This window comes from Mirounga angustirostris, unplaced genomic scaffold, assembly GCF_029215605.1.
Source record: "Mirounga angustirostris isolate CCGP_5_RB_7025 unplaced genomic scaffold, mMirAng1.0.hap1 SCAF_12, whole genome shotgun sequence".
NCBI classification, from domain to species: domain Eukaryota; kingdom Metazoa; phylum Chordata; class Mammalia; order Carnivora; family Phocidae; genus Mirounga; species Mirounga angustirostris.
In genome coordinates this window covers 10,855,689-10,873,929 of record NW_026991720.1, presented here as the reverse complement: position 1 = coordinate 10,873,929, position 18,241 = coordinate 10,855,689, and the positions used below count along the sequence as shown (strand labels likewise).

The 18,241-nt window shown below is 38.9% G+C and overlaps 1 protein-coding gene across 12 annotated transcripts in view; it reads right to left on the bottom strand.

The window, feature by feature from the left end:
• The window catches only part of TPK1 (thiamin pyrophosphokinase 1), a 346,106-nt gene that overhangs the window by 96,210 nt on the left and 231,655 nt on the right, over window positions 1-18,241 (bottom strand). For all 12 annotated transcript variants that reach the window (XM_045864113.3, XM_045864115.3, XM_064575817.1 and 9 more), the window contains one exon: window positions 10,584-10,695. In XM_045864113.3, coding sequence (XP_045720069.1) covers window positions 10,584-10,695 — 112 coding nt within the window. The remainder of the gene's footprint in view (window positions 1-10,583; window positions 10,696-18,241) is intronic.

The window sequence follows — 18,241 nt, the reverse complement described above, 5'->3', positions numbered from 1 at the left end:
TGCCACTTTTACCTGTTTTTGATAGAAACTATCAGTTTCTCATGTAAGTAGAGCTTCAAAGGCTAAACAGGTAAGAAATATAAAAAGGATTAAAAAACAAACAAACATGTGGGGCGCCTGGGTGGCTCAGTCGTTAAGCGTCTGCCTTCGGTTCAGGTCATGATCCCAGGGTCCTGGGATCGAGCCCCGCATCGGGCTCCTTGCTCAGCGGGAAGTCTGCTTCTCCCTCTCCCATTCCCCCTGCTTGTGTTCCCTCTCGCGTTGTGTATCTCTCTGTCACATAAATAAATAAAATCTTTAAAAAAATAAAAATAAATAAATAAAAAAAACCAAACATGTCTAATAAGAGACTGCTTACAACCCTCCAGACGAATGGAGCTTCTGCCTCTGGCCTGTGCAAGCCAGACTTCCTGTGTGGTTCTCACGGATCAGAATATAGACTTGGTTAAACCTGAGGACAATCCTTGGCGAACAGAAAACGGATGGATGGAAATTGTTACTCTCGTTCTTCTCCTTTGTGGACACCAAATAAATCGTGCTCACACAATTTGTTTTGTTTTTATTTTGTCTTGAGTCTTTATCACAAGTTATCTGAGGCTAGATGAATGACAACACTGAAATTCAGTTTCTCAACGGCAATATAAACAAGTCTTCACACGTTAGTTTTCGGGGTAACTGTAAAGATTCAATGATCTAATCACTATATTCAGTAAGTATTATTTCAGAAAATTATTGAATTCATTGAGTACAAACCTGATATGGGAGGCTGAATAATGGACCCCCACAATGTCTACACTGTAATCCCTGGAGCCTGTGAATAAATCACTTATAGGGCAGGAGGAGTTTTGCAAGGTGTGATTAAATCAAAATTCCGACATGGGGTTATCCTGGATCATTCAGGTGGTCCCAGTGTAATCACAAATTCCTTAAAAGCAGGAAGCTACAGAGTCAACGTTGGAGGAAGAGACAGAACAACGGAAGCAGAGGTCAGAGAGAGAGATACGATGATGCTATGCTGCTAGCCTGAAGATGGCGGAAGGAATCATGGTCAAGAAATGTGCGCAGCCTCCAGAAGCTGGAAATGGTGAGCAAAGGATTCTCCACTGGAGCTTCCAAGAGGAAGGCATCTCTTCAATACCTTGATTTTTGCTTTTTTAAGACCCATTTAGAACTCCGGCCTCCAGAACTATAAGATAATGGATGCACTGCTTAGGCCACTAGTTTGTGGTAATTTGTTCCAGTAGCAATTTGAAACTGATACATCTGAAAACTTACATCATGAAAAATTTAACAAAGATGGTTATTTTTTTAATCTGTCAAACATCACACACTTTAGGTTTATCTATCTTTAACTTTAGATCTGTTATCAAACATCAAAATTTCCTGCTGTGCTAGGAGGAGAAAGTTCTGTGCTAGGAGCTGAGACACCTGAGTTTTAGGTCAGCTCTGGCTCTAGGAAGCCGTGTGGTTTGTGAAGTCATTTTTATTTACTTACTTATTTTTGGAAGTCGTTTTTAGATGTTAGTTATTTCACTTAAAAATCATAGGTCTCAATAACCGATGACATTATTGTGATACTATCATCTTGACATTATGATAGTATAATTACTCTAGAATCTAAGTAAAGGAGATAGCATTCACACAGTCCGGCCCATACATCATAGAAATTGTCATTTGCTGGCATACTGTATAGAATGCATAAAAAAAAATCAAGATGTAGTATCAACAAGATTTCTTTTTTTTAATACATCCTGCTAATAAAGAAAGTAATATTCTGCTATTCCCATAATGTAGTCCAAAGCATAAGAAATCATTCAGTGCAGGGCGCTGGGTGGCTCAGTTGGTTAAGTGACTGCCTTCGGCTCAGGTCATGATCCTGGAGTCCCAGGATCGAGTCCCGCATCAGGCTCCCTGCTCGGCAGGGAGTCTGCTTCTCCCTCTGACCCTCCTCCCTCTCATGCTGTCTCTCATTCTCTCTCTCTCAAATAAATAAATAAATAAATAAAATCTTAAAAAAAAAAAATCATTCAATGCAGCCTAGAGTAATGAAACTGGTACACACTATTACATTTTAAAGTTTTACTAAATACTTGGAAATACTCAGTACTCTACAAATAGAAATGTAAGGCCTCCTTGAAAAACCTGTGAAAATATTTATTTGCAATTATGATCCTAAATTATATAAATAATATAAATGTAATATTATAGGTATGGCTATTATGAAAAACACATCTTTCACCCCTGCATCACACATTTAAATTTACATAAATTTGTAAGTGAACTTTTTACTTTTGAGGTTTAAAAAGATTCTTAGTGTAAAACTATTAATGAAGAAAAATCAATACTGAAATTTATAGCTAGCACTTTCCATTTATAAATAAAAATGGGCTATGAAACCATTAATGACTTTTCTAAATTAATCAAATAAAGCCATGGAGATTGGAAGTCATTGATGGCTAACTAAATACAGAAGGGAGAAAATTTCTCCTGTCCATGTGTAGAGATATGTGATTTTTAAAAGAACACTTATAGGATATTGTATATAATTTTCACGTAAACGCAACTTCTTCCCCATAAAGTTGTGCTTGCTTCAATGTTCAGTGATCTATACTCCTCTAAAGGGCCAGCTAGCCCCTGCTGTTTTTTAATTAGAAACAAGATGGCCCTGTAGTTCTCCTTCCCTCCCCTCTCTTCTCTTTGTGGCAGTAAGCAGACAAAAGAGGGCCAAGGTGCAAGGCACCACCTGTCTTTGGATCAGAACATACGCCAGGTATCTCCCCTGCAACCAGAGTTCCCTCTACGCTTTGTCCTTCCCTAGTCTTCATCCTGCCTGCTAGACCTACTTCCCTTGTGTCTCACTTTTGTTGCCTTGGAGTTCCCCGGAGTTTCCTTCTTGAATGCCTAGACTTCAAGACCAGGTAGCAGTATTATCCTGACACTAAAACCAGTCAGACATCACAAAGCAAAACAAAACAAAAAAACCCTATGAAACAATTTATCTTAGGATATGGATACAAAAGTCCTCAACAAAATAGAAAACAGAATCCAGCAATATATAAAAAGAACTGTACATCATGACCAGGTGAGGTTTGTCCCAAAGATGCAAGTTTGGTTTAACATCCATAATCCAACTAATGTAATACACTATATCAATAGAATTAAAACAAACAAACAAACACACAAAAATCACATGATCATCTCAATAGACAAATTAACAAAAGCAAAATCCATGCTATTTCATGATAAAAAAACACTCAACAAACTATGACTAGAATGAAATTTCCTCAATCTGATAAAAGACATCTATGAAAAACCAACAGCTAGCATCATATATATGGTGAAAGACTGGATGCTTTCCATCTAAGATCAGTAACAGGACAAGGATGTCCACACTTGCTGCTTTCAGTATTATTGAGGTTCTAGGCAGGACAATTTGGCAAGAAAAAGAAACAAGAGAATCCACATCCATTTGCAGAGGACATAATCTTGAATATTTAAAAAATCCTAAGAAATCCACTAAAACACCATTAGTACTAATAAATGAATTCAGCAAGGTTGTAGGATATAAGATCAATTTATAAAAAAATCAATTCTATTTCTATACACTTGCAATGAACAACCTAAAAATGAAATTAAGAAGAGAATTCCATTCACAATAGTATTAAAACAATACAATACTTTGGAACAAATTTAACAAAAGAAGTAAAAGCTTAGAATATGAAAACAGAAAGACTTTGTTGAAAGAAATTAAAGATCTAAATGAAAGTACCCCAGGTTCATGTGTTGGAAGATTTAACATTGGTATAAGATGGATTTACTTCTCAAACTGATCCGCTGAATCAACATGGTCCTTATCAGAATCCTAGCTGACTTCTTAGAAGTCAATAAATTAAGCAAATTATATAAACAAATTATGTCTCTGCATATAATTTGATAATTAAGTTCTGTGCTATTTGATCTACCATATTTTGTCAGTTCTAACATGTACATTTCCCCCTCATCTCTGCAATTATAATTAGTATTTTTTTCCTTAGTGAACATAATTATGCATCTTATAATCAATGACATCTTAAATATGATGAAATACGGTCATTTCACCTATTTCTAAACTCAAGAAAATGGTTTAGGGGTGGAAAACTTTCACTAACAGCTTCCTCTGGGCAAGACAGAGGCCAAAAAAAAAAAAAAAAGCCATCCTGATTATCACCTTTGATCTCTAACACATGTGTTTTATGTAAAAATTTTAATAATATCTTTAGCTCAATTCAAATTGGGTCACCAGTTATCAAAGAATTAAGATACAAAAGACACTGGGGTGCCTGGGTGGTGCAGTCAGTTAAGCATCCGACTCTTGTTGGCCCAGGTCATGATCTCAGGATCCTAAGATCGAGCCCTGCACTGAGCTCCACACTCAGTACAGAGTCTGCTTAAGACTCTCTCTCCCTCTGCACCCCCCCCTCACTGCGCACTCACTCTCTAGAATAAATAAATGAATCTTAAAAAAGAAAAAGATACAAAAGATATTGTCCTTGAATCAAACAGGAAATACTGATGTCACAGATTCAGAGTGCCATTTTTTAAGCACTAGACTAGAAAAGCAATAATTAAAAATAGTAATAAAGACACCTAAAAATATAAAACATTTCACACATTACTGGCATTAGCTCACAAAAGGTTATAACCCAAGTGGGCACAGCTATTGCTGAACCATGACACTTATAAGCCAACGAGTCCCAAACGTCTATCTCCAGCACGGACCTCTCCCCTGCACCCCAGACTTTAAACACTAACCGACCAGAATCACTTTGAGTCATAATGGAGTGAGAATTAAGGGTGCTTCTCATTGAAACTGCATTTTTACCAAGGGTAGTTTTATAGATCCATAAGCTGTTCCCTTGTTAGGCTGGCACTTAAAAATCCTCACAGAGAACTCCTGCAGAAAATCTTGGTACCTATACACACTTACTATAAATTATTTTCCGCTGAGATGAAAAATCTTTTCAAATGGTTTTCTCTTAATTTCTTCCCTTCAAAAATATTCCACTTGGGTTAGATTTGAGTCTCTTTCAGTCAGTGCTATGAAATTATTTCATTCTGTCATTTATTTCTATACTTTGAAAAAACATAAAAGAAGGAACAATGAATGCATAATTTCACACTCAATTTGAGTGTTATAAATAAGAGGACTGGGCAAATGGAAGGCAATTCCATTTGATACTTTCTTAGGCCAAAGTGTAAAGAAGTTAAGAGCTCCATCCCAGAGAATTTAAATTCTTCTTCCTAAGCCTTTCCATTTCTTGCTTTCCCCATATACGTGCCTTCTTCTTGTTTTCTTCTCTTTATCCCAAATTCATTTTAGTGATTTTTTTTTAACATCAACTTACCTTTGATGGCAAGTCTTTCATTTACTAACTGGAAACAAGGAAAAAGAGCATTAAACACTTGAATTCAAATTTTGAGTGCATCAATCCCTAATGATGTGAATTTAGGCAAATCACTGCCTAAAGCTTGGAATCACCATGTGTCCTTATCTGAAAAATGGGGATATCTGAAAAATTTGCACAAGCGATAAACTATACCACTTATCAGGGCGAAGGAAAACCAACTAGAATACAAGAAAGGTTACACTTACGCATATGGTAGTAAAACTTTACGACATCAAAGAAAAATGAGGTCTAAAAGACAGAGTTAAAGATGATTATAAACGCATAAGAGTCAGTTTGCTTAACTGCAAATTCTTCAACAGCTACAAGAGAAATCCCTAAGAATATGGCCAACAGAGAGTGAAAATAAGATTTTATTCTATATGTGTAGCCAAACTGTTCATCAAGATGGTGGACAAAGAAAAGACATTTCTTGATAGAAGAGCAGAGTCCTACTGATTCTCTTCTTCCTCCCTGACAGAACCTCGGTTTCACTTGGGACGCCCATGTCTTCAGATACAAAACTTTACATCCCAGCCTCTTCCACAGCGAGGGTGGCTGCTGGGTAGTTCCGGCCACTGAGGCCAAAGACTAGATGCAGGAAGGATTTCTGGAAACGGTGGAATCCCTAAAGCCTTGCTTTCCTGCTACATGTGCTACCCCGTCTTCCCCTCTGCCCTTTCCTTTGTCCTGATGCTGAACGGGGGACCTGAGTGGCTGGAGTTGCAACCTCTTACAATTTTGAGGCAAAGGCTGATGGAACCACAGAAGCCATGCCCTGGAACTACTTATGCCTGTACTTTGTTACATGAGGAGAAAAAGAAACAGGCTTCTTTAAAGCTCCTGTTTCCGTTAGTCATAACAAAACACATCCCAATTTGTTATGAGTGAAGAAGAAAGAAAACTTAATTACCACCAAATATATGACTTTCTTTAGAAAACCCAAGCGAATCTACACTCACATTTCTTAGGAACAATAAAAGCGGGGCGCCTGGATGGCTCAGCCAGTTAAGTGTCTGACTATTGGTTTTGGCTCAGGTCACGATCTCAGGGTTGTGAGATCGATCCCCACATGGGGCTCCACATGCTCAAGATTCTTTCCCTCTACCCCTCCCCCTAGAAACAATAAGAGCATTCAGCAATATATTGATATAATATACTTAAATCAATTTTATGTCTGTCTATATGCCACCAAAGAGCTCAGAAAACTGAAGTTTTTAGAAGGTGTAATTTACAATATCAACACAAAATATAGGGTTCCTAGAGATAAATCTTATATAAGATGTATAGGATCTTTTGGACAAAATTTTTAAATTATTGAAAGCAGTTAAAAAGTTCTAAGTAAACGGAGACAGACATTATGTTTATGGAAGACTCGATCACACACAGGAATTTTCTTCCTCAATTGTTGTATTCTCCCAATTTATCTATAAATGAAAAATAATTCCAATAAAACTTAAAATAGAATTGTGTGCGTGACCCTTGTCAAGTTAATGCTAACATTTGTGAAGATCGAAAAGCCAGGAATAACCATCAAACTCTGGAAGAAGCAGCTGGGAGACTCCATTAGCCATATTTCAGTATTCATTATAAAGCTACGCTAATCAAGGCAGTGTGGGATCAGTACAGAAAGAAGTGTGTAAGCCAAGAGAAGAGACTAGAAATTTAAGTTCTCCCCCTGCACGTGAAAACTTTCAGTTGGAGAGTGTAAGATAAATGGTGCTAGGGCAACTCGTTATCAGTAATGAAAAAAAATCAGATCTCTAGCCTGTATCATACACCAAAATCAATTTCGGGTGCAAGAAAAGACCTAAAAAATAAGACTTAAAACTATACTGTGAGAATGTCTTTATGACTGTGGAGAATAGAAAGATGATTTAAGACAAAAACTACAAATCCCTGAGAAAAGATGGACACATTTGACTGCCTTTAACTTACTAACGTTAATGCATACAAAAATGCAGTAAACAGCTGGAAAAGGGAAAATATAGCCAGGAAGAAGATAATTAGGATCTGAAGAACTTCTGATAATAAGAAAAAATCAAATAGTCCAATGACTAAATAGGCAAAAGAAAGCGATCCACAGAAGAAACCAGTGCTGCATGGTTAATAACTACAAAAAGATGCTTTCCCTCAGCAGTAACCAGAGACTGTAATGAGATATCACTGATACGCCTCAGATCGGCAAAAGTGATGAATTCTGACAATACCAAGAATTGCGTGAGGACGCAGAGCACGGGAACTCTCGCATTCTCCTGGGTGAGCGTACAAAGGCGGACCCACTGTCCGAGCCATACGGCGCACCCCGGAAAGGCGAAGACGCTCTTGCCTCTGATGCAGCTATTTTACTCCCAAGTGTACACAGCCTAGAGAAACTCCGGGCCCAGACACGTGACCCGGAATGTTCACAGCATCCTGCTCCGAAGTAAACTACTGTCATACAGGAGACTTCAACACTAGCTGCCACGTGTCACTCCTGGGGGGTGGGCACAGAGGCACCTTTTCACACCTGTTTTCAAGGCAGAACGTGATGAGAGATACTGCAAAGTGAAACAGGTAAATCAGATTAGTTTCAGAACTTGTGGCATCACCTTTTGGAGTGGGAAAAGACTCGGGGAGATAGCCAGACGCCCTGAGGGAGATTTGGGTGTGTTTGTTTGTTTTTAAAGAAAGGCAGACTGGCACATGCAGCACCTCATTTGGAGGTGTCTGGAGTCTTGGAAGTTTGACTACCCTACGTTCTCCTACAAACGGACGTTGAGAGCTTGTTTGGAGATCCTAGCAGGGGAGCGCAGCTACTCATATAGCCTTGACCGAAGAACGGTCCTCCTCTATAGGGGAAGGTCGTCCCCTATGACCCAGTGCGCAGCTTTGGGAGGGACGCACAAGTCGCCGTGGTGAGGGTGTCAGCCAGATCAGCCGAATCCACCCTGGCGATCAGTGGGGTGACAGATGTCCCAGCCAGATTGCCCTCCCATCCCTGAGGGAGATTTTGATCGGTTTCTTTAGAAGCACTTGCATACTCTCCTTGACCTAAGAAGTGATCGGCACCTGGCTGAGTTACTGCACCTCCTTTCTCCTTCCTGGGCCATCCTGTCACTTCATAGGTGTGACTGACTTGACATTGACCTCAGCGCTCTGCTTTCACAATGACAGTGAGAGAAGCAGGGGCCCTGCCCTCTCAGTGGAAGAAATCTAGACATTGCTCTTCAAGTTGACATTGCATCATTTCCCAGCTGTTCTCACTACTTTTTAATGACATATTACCTATCACAAGACCCCATTAAGTAGCTTTCACCACAGAGAACTGATGAAACAGTGTGTCTCAATTTTCTTGCTTTGCATACTCCATTAAGTTGCTATTTACATATTTTATATAAAATTGTAGAAGAAAAATAATTATTCTAAAAGTCAAAACAATCTGTAAATATATAAAGAAGTAGTAGTACATAGCATTTCTGCAGGATTGAAACATTATCATGGACAGTAAGATTAAACACCACATCATGCCCAAGGCCCCTTCCCAGAGTCAACTTCATTATACGGAATTAGGACGTGCATGTTACTGTGGGACACAGGGGATCAGAGGATGTTCTAAGGACCCCTGAAGAAGCCTGGATAATCGTCTGAGTCTTTCCCATCACCGTAAGAGAAAGGAAGCAGGGCCACTGCCCGGACAGCCAGCCCTTGTTCCTGCTTAGTGCCCCTCCTGTCTTGGTGCCGGCCCTGGAAAGTGAGGTCGCTGCCGGGTCCGAAAGGACTTCACCAGCATCGAGACTGGGTCCCGGGAACGAATGGAACTCCAAAAAGTACAACTGTTTTAGGTTGGAAATGTTTTCAAAAAAAGTTTCTAATGGGAGCTCATGTCAGTTTCAGCTAAACAGTTTCAAAGGCTGTCACATATTTCCGTGCACTGAAGCAGATCCTGTCTCACCGTCCTTTCAAATTCTGATGAGCTCTCCAGACATTTGCCTCAAAATAGCTCTAGTTTTTCCTAATTGTTTCAGCAGTGGCTCATAGAAAAGTCTTTTAAAATATCTTTTTATCTTCAAATTATTTACTTGTTGAAATATTTATTTCCTTGTGGGAACCTCAGAGTTTTGCATGTTACAAAAGAATGATGTGGTTCTATATTTTAGGTTTTACAACCTTAGAGGTACTGGTCAATCAGGAGATAATCCCTTTGACATTCAACCAAAGCGCTTTGATTAAATTACTATCATTTTTAAAGAGACTAGAGTTGACCTATTTCACAAGCTTGATGGTTTATTTTGGAATCGGCACTTATTTCATGAAAAGATCCACCTCAGTTTTTGTTCCTTTCAAATCAGACAGTTTTAGTATAACTAGGACCTATTACAGTTAACAAGTACTGGGAAACATTTTAAAACTTAGTAAAAAGCAGCTAATCTTGTAAAATCTTTGACTATGAAAATAACTTGCTACTTTAGTTAAAATAGCTGCTTCTCTGGAAAAGTAAAGTAGGTTTCAAGAACACATAATCATGAATAAGGTTGGCCAAAGAATTCTTAGATTCCACACCAGAAGTACAATCCATAAGAGAAAAAAAATCATACTTCATCAAAATTAAATTAATGAATTTAGTTAATTAAATTTCAGAAAATGAAAATATAAGTCAAAGACTGAGAAAATATTTGCAAGTCATATATCTGATAAAGGACTTGTATCTGGGATATATAAGGAAATCTTACAACTCAAACTAAAAAGGAAAATAATGCAATTAAAATATGAACAAAAGATCTGAAGACGTTACTCCAAAGAAAATATACAAATGATCCATAAGCACATGGAAAGGTATTTGATATCATGTCATGGGGGGGAAGCAAATAAAACCACAACAAGATACTCCTGCATATCCACTAAGATGTGTAAAAACAAAAAGATAGTGACAAGTGTTGGTGAGGCTGTGGGAGAAACTGGAGGCCTCACACATTGCTGGTAGAAATATGGAATGGTGTAGCTCCTCTGGAAGATAGCCTGACCGTTCACAGAAAGGTTAAACACAGACCTACCTTTGACGTAAGAGTTCCACTGCTAGGTATATACCAGATATATATATATATATACACACACACACACATACATTTTTTTTTTTTTTTAAAGAAAGAAAACCTCCCTTTGTGCAAGGGTTTTACTTACTGAGGTTCCACTTCAGGCCTGTTGTCGTAACATGACTGCAAGGCTGTCCAACAGGAATAAGGCCACACCAATCACCTTCCATTCCAGTATCTACATGCATTTTGTGCTTTCCCTGAAGTAGAGAAGGAATGATCATTAGCAGAGTGAAGAGAAAGGACAGGACATCAATGTGCACTGAAGATCTGGTCCTATGCACCAGGTACCATCCCAGAACTTCATGTGGTTATCATACTTAATCCTAACAACGAATTTAAGTAGTATGTGCTGAATAATCCCAGGAACTTTCACTTGACTTAATCCTAGTCACAATTTTGCAAGGTAGCTTATTGTTAATTATTACTTTTACACATGAGAAAATTGAAGCTTGCAGAGATTAAATGTGTCCAGGACCACACAGATAACAAGGGGGCAGAATCAGGATTCCTACCTATACTTGCCAATTCTAAAGACTGAACTGATTCCGCATGCTAATGATGTAGCCCTATATGACAGTTCTAGGGTTTTAATCAAACACTTGCTCGGGCGCCTGGGTGGCTCAGTTGGTTGGGCAACTGCCTTCGGCTCAGGTCATGATCCTGGAGTCCCGGGATCAAGTCCCGCATCGGGCTCCCTCCTTGGCAGGGAGTCTGCTTCTCCCTCTGACCCTCCCCCGTCTCATGTGCTCTCTCTCTCTCATTCTCTGTCTCAAATAAATAAAATCTTTAAAAAAAAAAAAAAAGAAAGAAAAGAAAATTCCTACACCAAAGGTGAATGTGATATTTGAAAAGATTTGGATACAAATAATCAAAGTGTGTATATTTAAAAAACAAACAAACAAAAAAAAACACTTGCTCAAGTGTAAATAAAACATTGCTTCCTAAGAAAAATCGCTACTTCATCTCAGACTTGGACTTCTAGCTTTCAGAATTCAATGTCAATCCTGCTAATGGTGAATCTGCTTCCTATGCCCATGGCTACTCTAGGGGATGCTCAGTGAGAAATATCCACCTCTACCAGGAAACAGTATCTACCTTGAGGAATGAGGATGCTTCCTCCATCTGGATTATGAAAACTGATATAATTTACTATGTTTTCAAGTTTTCAGTTTATAAGCAGGTTAAAGTTAAATGTAATGTTTAATCAAGGCTATAACATTTCCTTTTAAACAGAATACTTGGAAATTCCTCTTCTTCTGCAAAGTAATGACTTTCCATTATTTTTGTATTCTATTCATTATCCTCAGGATATATGGTCCTTATAGAAAGATACCTCAAGTCCTTATGGGGAAAATGCCAATGCACACATCTATTCAGTAATGACATAAAAAAGGTATTTTTAATAACTCATATAACTCTGAGGGGATAAAGATATTCTTTATTTTAATAAAATATTTAAAAGCTTAATATATGACACATTACCAGAGTAAGGTACTTACACCTCCTTTTACAGCATTTTATTCCAACTATGTCTTTTGTACTCTGTTATAGGCTCTGAGAACTTACTCTGCTGTATATAAGACCTCAGCATATGAGTAGGCTTTGTCTTTAGTCAAACAATTGCTTTTATTAGGAAAACAACTCTCTAAATTACTTATCAGTTCTTGAAATATAACACAAGTTCATATACATCTCTACTACCTATACAACTCATAAATATATATTTCTATTTGAACACTTAATCAAAAGGCATAAATTTAGTTAAGAGGGCTTAAATATATTCAAACACAAAGAATGTTTAAAGAAAACATAAAATATATTTGAACTTGATGCCCATCACTGGGCAAACACAGGTAGACAAACACCAAGCAATGGATTAGATACACTCGGAGAAAAGTGGGTGGACTGAAAACACAAAGCATTGTGAAAACAATGCCCAGTAGGAAACAGAATTGGTATAAATTACAGAACCCATCAGGGGCGCCTGGGTGGCTCAGCTGGTTAAGCATCTGCCTTCGGCTCAGGTCATGATTTCTGGGTCCTGGGATCGAGCCTTGTGCCCTGCATCAGGCTTCTTGCTCAGCAGGGATTCTGCTCTCTCTCTCTCTCTCTCTGCCTGTCCCCCATCTCCTCTTGTGCTCTCTCTCTCTCTCCCAATGTCCCTCCCCACCACTTGTTCTCTAATAAATAAATCTTAAAAAAAATAAATTACAGAACCCATCTATATAAATTGAAATACAAACACATCAACACACCTCTTCTAACAACAAAATTTAAAAATATGTTAAAAATTTAAATATATATATACACAAACACACACTAACATGTTTGCCTATGGGAAGAGTAAGGAGAATGGGAATGTGGTAGGGTATAAAAGGGAGGCAAATGGATCAGCCAGTGAAGATTCTTGCCTGGACCAGAGATGATCATGTGCCATGAACCAACCAGCATAACTGACTCAACACCGAAATCTTATAAAAAGAACAATATGTTGTTTAGATATAAAGTGATACAAGACAAATTCTCAGACTCTTCTGAAGAAAAAATAGGGAAAATATTTTAACAATTCTAAACAATAATTCAAGAAAGAGGAATAATTGGGATGTAGCAATGGAAAAAAGAGTGAAATGAAAACTAATCTTGTTCTTGAATAATGATCTTTGTTGTTTTTGTTTTAGATCAATTTAGAGCAAAAGCATAGAAACTATTATTATAGCTATGGAAACATTTTACATATTCAGAGTAGAAGCAGTAACTGTCAGAAGATACAGGTATGGAAGGGGGAGGAAAGCACAGGGGCACTCATCTTCTCATCATGTTACATCATAAGAGAGTCAAGAAATACTGCCTCAAGTAGTAGAGTTTTAAAGGCGGGGATTTAAAAATTGCTCCTGGCCTGAGTAACTGGTAATATGGGTAACGTGCCTAAGCAGCAGAAAGGGGACCGAGGAGGGAGACTTGAAATCACTCTGGCCTCCCTCTGGCCACATCCTCCTCCATAAACCTCCATGCCAGTGTCCAAGATGTGACTCATGCAGCTGCCTACACGAAGACTGTCATCACTGCATGGAAGGGGAGGCTGAGAGAAGTCGGAAAGATGCTCATCAGAGACCTGATCAGGTGCAGAGGAGTGGGGGGCAGAGTGTAGGCAAGGGGTTCCCTGCTGCTTGTGTGGGAAGAGAAACCAACTCCGCGAAGGAGGGTGCACATGTGCAAAGCCATGACTTGGTGGCGGGACACTCACTGACGGGGCCAGGCGGGGAGGCTGGGATGGTGGGGCACAGGAGGTTGTCAGGGCAGGGAAGCTGTTCTGTGGGACATGACCAATACATGACCTTATGCATTTGTCAAGACCCACAGAATCTGTAACACAAGCAGTGAGCCCTAATGTACCTTAAGGGCTTTTACAAATAATAATATACAATATTCGTTCATCATCTGTAACACAAGTCCCCCACTAATGCAAGATAATAGGGGAAATTGTGAGCAGGAGAGGGGATATATGGAAACTTTTTCTAATCGGCTCAATTTTCTGTAAACCTAAAACCGTTCTAAAAATAGTCTATTAATTAAAAAAAAAAAAAGTCTCTCCGTGCCTTTCAGTTTCTCATCCCTTAACGGGACTGGCAGCAATGTGATGGGAGGTCTGAAACCCCGGCCAGCCAGATGCGCGGTACTACACAAAGAGAAACGTGCAGCTGCTTCTTAGCAACCATTACAACTTACGCGGCTTTTCCCCCTAAAAAACAGGGTTTTCTTTTTGTTTGTTTAAACCATGAGCTGCCTTAATTTCTTTGTACAGAATTTTTCCCTCAATTGATTTACATTGACTAGCTTTGCCAGAGAGTTTGAGTATTGTTTCTCCCCACCACTCTCCCTTATAGAAATAACTCTCTCTGAAGGTATAGATGTTAAATATAACACAAATTATCATCCAGAGATGCAAACGTAACACACTTTGACAAATTCTGAAAGCCTCCTTCATATGAAAGGGAGTCTTGTAGAAATTTCTGATTTCCCTAGGAGTGCTTTGCTTTAGCAGCAAAAGAACAGAAAGCAGTGGTGGCTTTTCATGTTGGTGGATCCTGGCCCAAAAAGGGCTGTCCTCCCAGGGTCCGCATCAGAAAGCACAGCACACCAGAGGGGTTACAGGTAACCCACAGCCCCTTGAGCACTGGGTGGCAGACAGCACCAGAAGGGCAGGAATGCCCATCAGGCCCAGAGGGCTATACCTCTGTCTCGGGTAACAGCGTCTTTGACAATGGGGCCCACTGTTAGAGACTGTAACTTCATTCCTTATCAAAGAGGAATTTGTGTGTCATTGGGTTGTCTTTCTTTCCATGTGTTATAGTTAACCCCTATCTTTTAATTGAAGGCCTTCCTCCCCCTGTTTCTGGTCTACTTAACGGTTTGGTCATGGTCAGCTAAACACATTAGTATGTCTGGTGTTCCAGCTAACTTCCGTAGAGAATGGTGAAGGAGCTGGGGGGTGGGGCGGGGATGGGGGGTGATATAGGGGATGGGGATTAAGGAGTACACTTGTTGTAATGCACACTGGGTGATGTATGGAAGTGCTGAATCACTATATCGTACACCTGAAACTAATACAGCACTATGTGTTAACTACACTGGAATTTAAAATTAAGAAGAAAAAAAAGAATGGTGAAGGAAGTAAGGAATGATTTCTCAACCGGTGGACATTAACTCCCTAAGAGGAGATTCTTCAACTTGCATCATATAATGCAAAGGAAACAGCACATATACATGTTAAGTTTTATTATCCCAGGGAGAGGATGTTGCTATAAAATCCACTGATTTAAATGACACAGTGGTAAATTTTCTTTTCTAGGCTTGCTATATATTCATTGCCTTCCTCATTATGTTAACATTCAACACACCTTGAAATTTTTAATCTGGGAATAAACAAGTTTGTGGACTTGAGAAGTCACAGATATGTTTTACCTGCAGCCAATTAATATTTTTCTTCTGTTCCACAAAGATGCTTAGCCGTACGTGAATGGTCTTTGTGTTCATAAATATGCATTAGCTTTGTATGGTTAAAGGAGGGCAATATTATGCTTTTCTCCTTTATCTTCAGTCTGTGTGACGTCTTTAAATAATGAACAACAAAAGGAATTTTTGTTCACTCCTCAGATTTCTCGATTCATAATGTAAGCTAGCCTGTATGTGATTTGACATAGGCAGGCATGCAGCCTGACATTAAAGAACTCCCCCAAAGATTTATGCCGTTACTGAAGACTAGAGGCACATGAACTAATCACTGACTTCCATCTATTCTCATGAATCATTGCACAGGTTTCTGCTCTGTCCCCTGTTCTGAGCTAAGATAACTCTTTGAAGTCAAAGGCAGTTCTATAGAGTAAAGATGGGACAAAAATCAATCAGATGGTTTGCTTTTCCAATCATGGTTATTTTTTAACATATTAACAACCTTAGTGAGGTATGGAATTGTAATTTAGTGGAAGGTAGCAAAGCTATTGCTTGGCACCGTGCTGGAAATCATACTTATGAGCATGTTAAAGGCATCAGCATCATGAGATCACTTTTGCTAGACTGCAATGTCAAAACCAAGAGCAAAACATACACAAACAGATACCTAATGAAAAGGTAAGAAATCACTGTCACTTTGCTTGTATTATGTTTCTTCTTTGCAAATGACTAAGACACCACTGAGAGAAAAGATAAAGTACACCCTAGATTTTGCTTTTGCAAAAATATCAAACAATAAGCCATCTGAATCGTTTACCTCTCTAAATCATTAAATACAATAACTATGCCAAGTTTTATGCCAAGAGATCTTTGTGTGGATCTCACAAACTACACAGCAGTTTAACAAGATCATTCAAAAGCAATTGAACGCAGGAAGAACATCAGCGTCCTTTCTATTTAGTGCAGAAGATTCAGGAAGCAGATGCTCATGCCAGTTATAAAGTGGATGACCATTCATCAGATCGCTGTCGATGCTGCACTTGCACCCTGTGGCTGACTGCAGCTAGGATTTCTGGCACACAGACCCAGCATGACGGAAACACCACCGTATACTGATTAAACACGAGGATAACCCCTGGTAGCTCATTTTTCGTTAGTTTGTCCAGGTACTTAAAAAATTTATCAACAAACACTGCAGGAAATTAAACAGCCTGCAGCAAGGAACAGGGAAAGAGCGGACGGCGGTATCCACACTAGACTTGCCAGGAGAAGAGGCTACCTCTCTCACGCAGACACAGACCTCTGTGACGGGGCATGTCCACACTGAGACCGATCCTGCGACAGACGGCCCTCGCAACAGCAATGGTCTCCCTGGTGAATTTGTAGCTGGCTGTCAAATCTCAAGCTAGAAGACGTGTATCTTTACTTTTATGCTGCGTCACAAGTGCAGAATTCAAAACACAAGTGTACTGGTTTTATTCAAAATAGTCTGTAATGAATTAATGTTACATATAAATATATTTACATATTTTATTTAAGGTATTTCCTTTTGAAAATTCATTCATACCTTCTCTGTAGCTAGATTTTAGAGTTTCCAACCATGGCAGAAGCACATTTTTCAAAGCACATTCCAAAGAATACGACTCCCAGGATCAGGTGAGATCGGAAAGATTCTCCTCTCGGAAGTCACAATGCACTCCAGCATGGTTAGATGTTCTAGGTAGTTTTGTAGCAAAGAAACGCTGTTTACCTGAGTGAGAGCGCCCCAAACTTACGTGACTACAGATCCTCCTCGTGCCCCTCGAATAACACCTCATAATTACTCATGGAATCTGCATTTCAAGAAATCCGTGTAGGAAAATACTGATTTGGAATAGTTATACGCTGCATCCCAAACTATAATATTTTGGTTTAATATTTCCACAGCCAGAACATTTCAGTGGTATGTTTTGAAATTAATAACCTCTGTCTGATTTTTGTTTTGGAAACTATTGGATAACCTCAGGCTGAAACTGTGTGCTTACTTACTCTCTGATTAAAAGGTTAATGACAATACTGGTTATGAAAAGGAAGCCTTCTGCATGCTAGTTAAGCTAGTTTGTTAATTCAAAAGTCAAAAATATTTATGAAATACCTACTATTGTTAGAGACAGAATACTATAATGATAGGCTAATTTCCTCATTAATCCCCAACACTAGCTATTTCAAAATAAAACTGATGCAATCGATATTTATCCATTCTTTTCTGTCACTCTGTATTGGTGTTTTTTGTTTTTTTTTTTTACCATGCATCCTATTCTATCTTACACCTCCCTTTTATTCCAGTCAGGGGAGACAATCTGGTGAGTGCCCTCATGCTCAAGTGTCAGAAACCTACTCTTGGCTCCTCCCAAAGCTACAGACATTTTAAATGATGACATCTAAAGACAATACTTATCCCAGAAGCAAGCATTTCTAACAGGACAGGTTATGCCGAAAGATATATTTTGAGTTAGAGTGATGGTAGAGTTTTCAAATAGTTGAATGTTGTTATTCTACTTAATTTATGGAATGGTCAGGACTGTCCATGTTCTGTCTGTTCCTATGCTGTATCTCCATCCTTAACCTGGACAAACTTCTGAGCAAAGGGCAAGCTCCACATTTTTATGAAAATTCCTTGTGTCTTCTAGTTAACATGGATGACTTGCTTTTAATGGCTACCATCTTTATACTAGCATTTTATTACCATACTTCATCTTTCAAACAGGTTCATGTTGTATCCTTAAAAAGAATAAAATGTATTTGAAGGCTAAG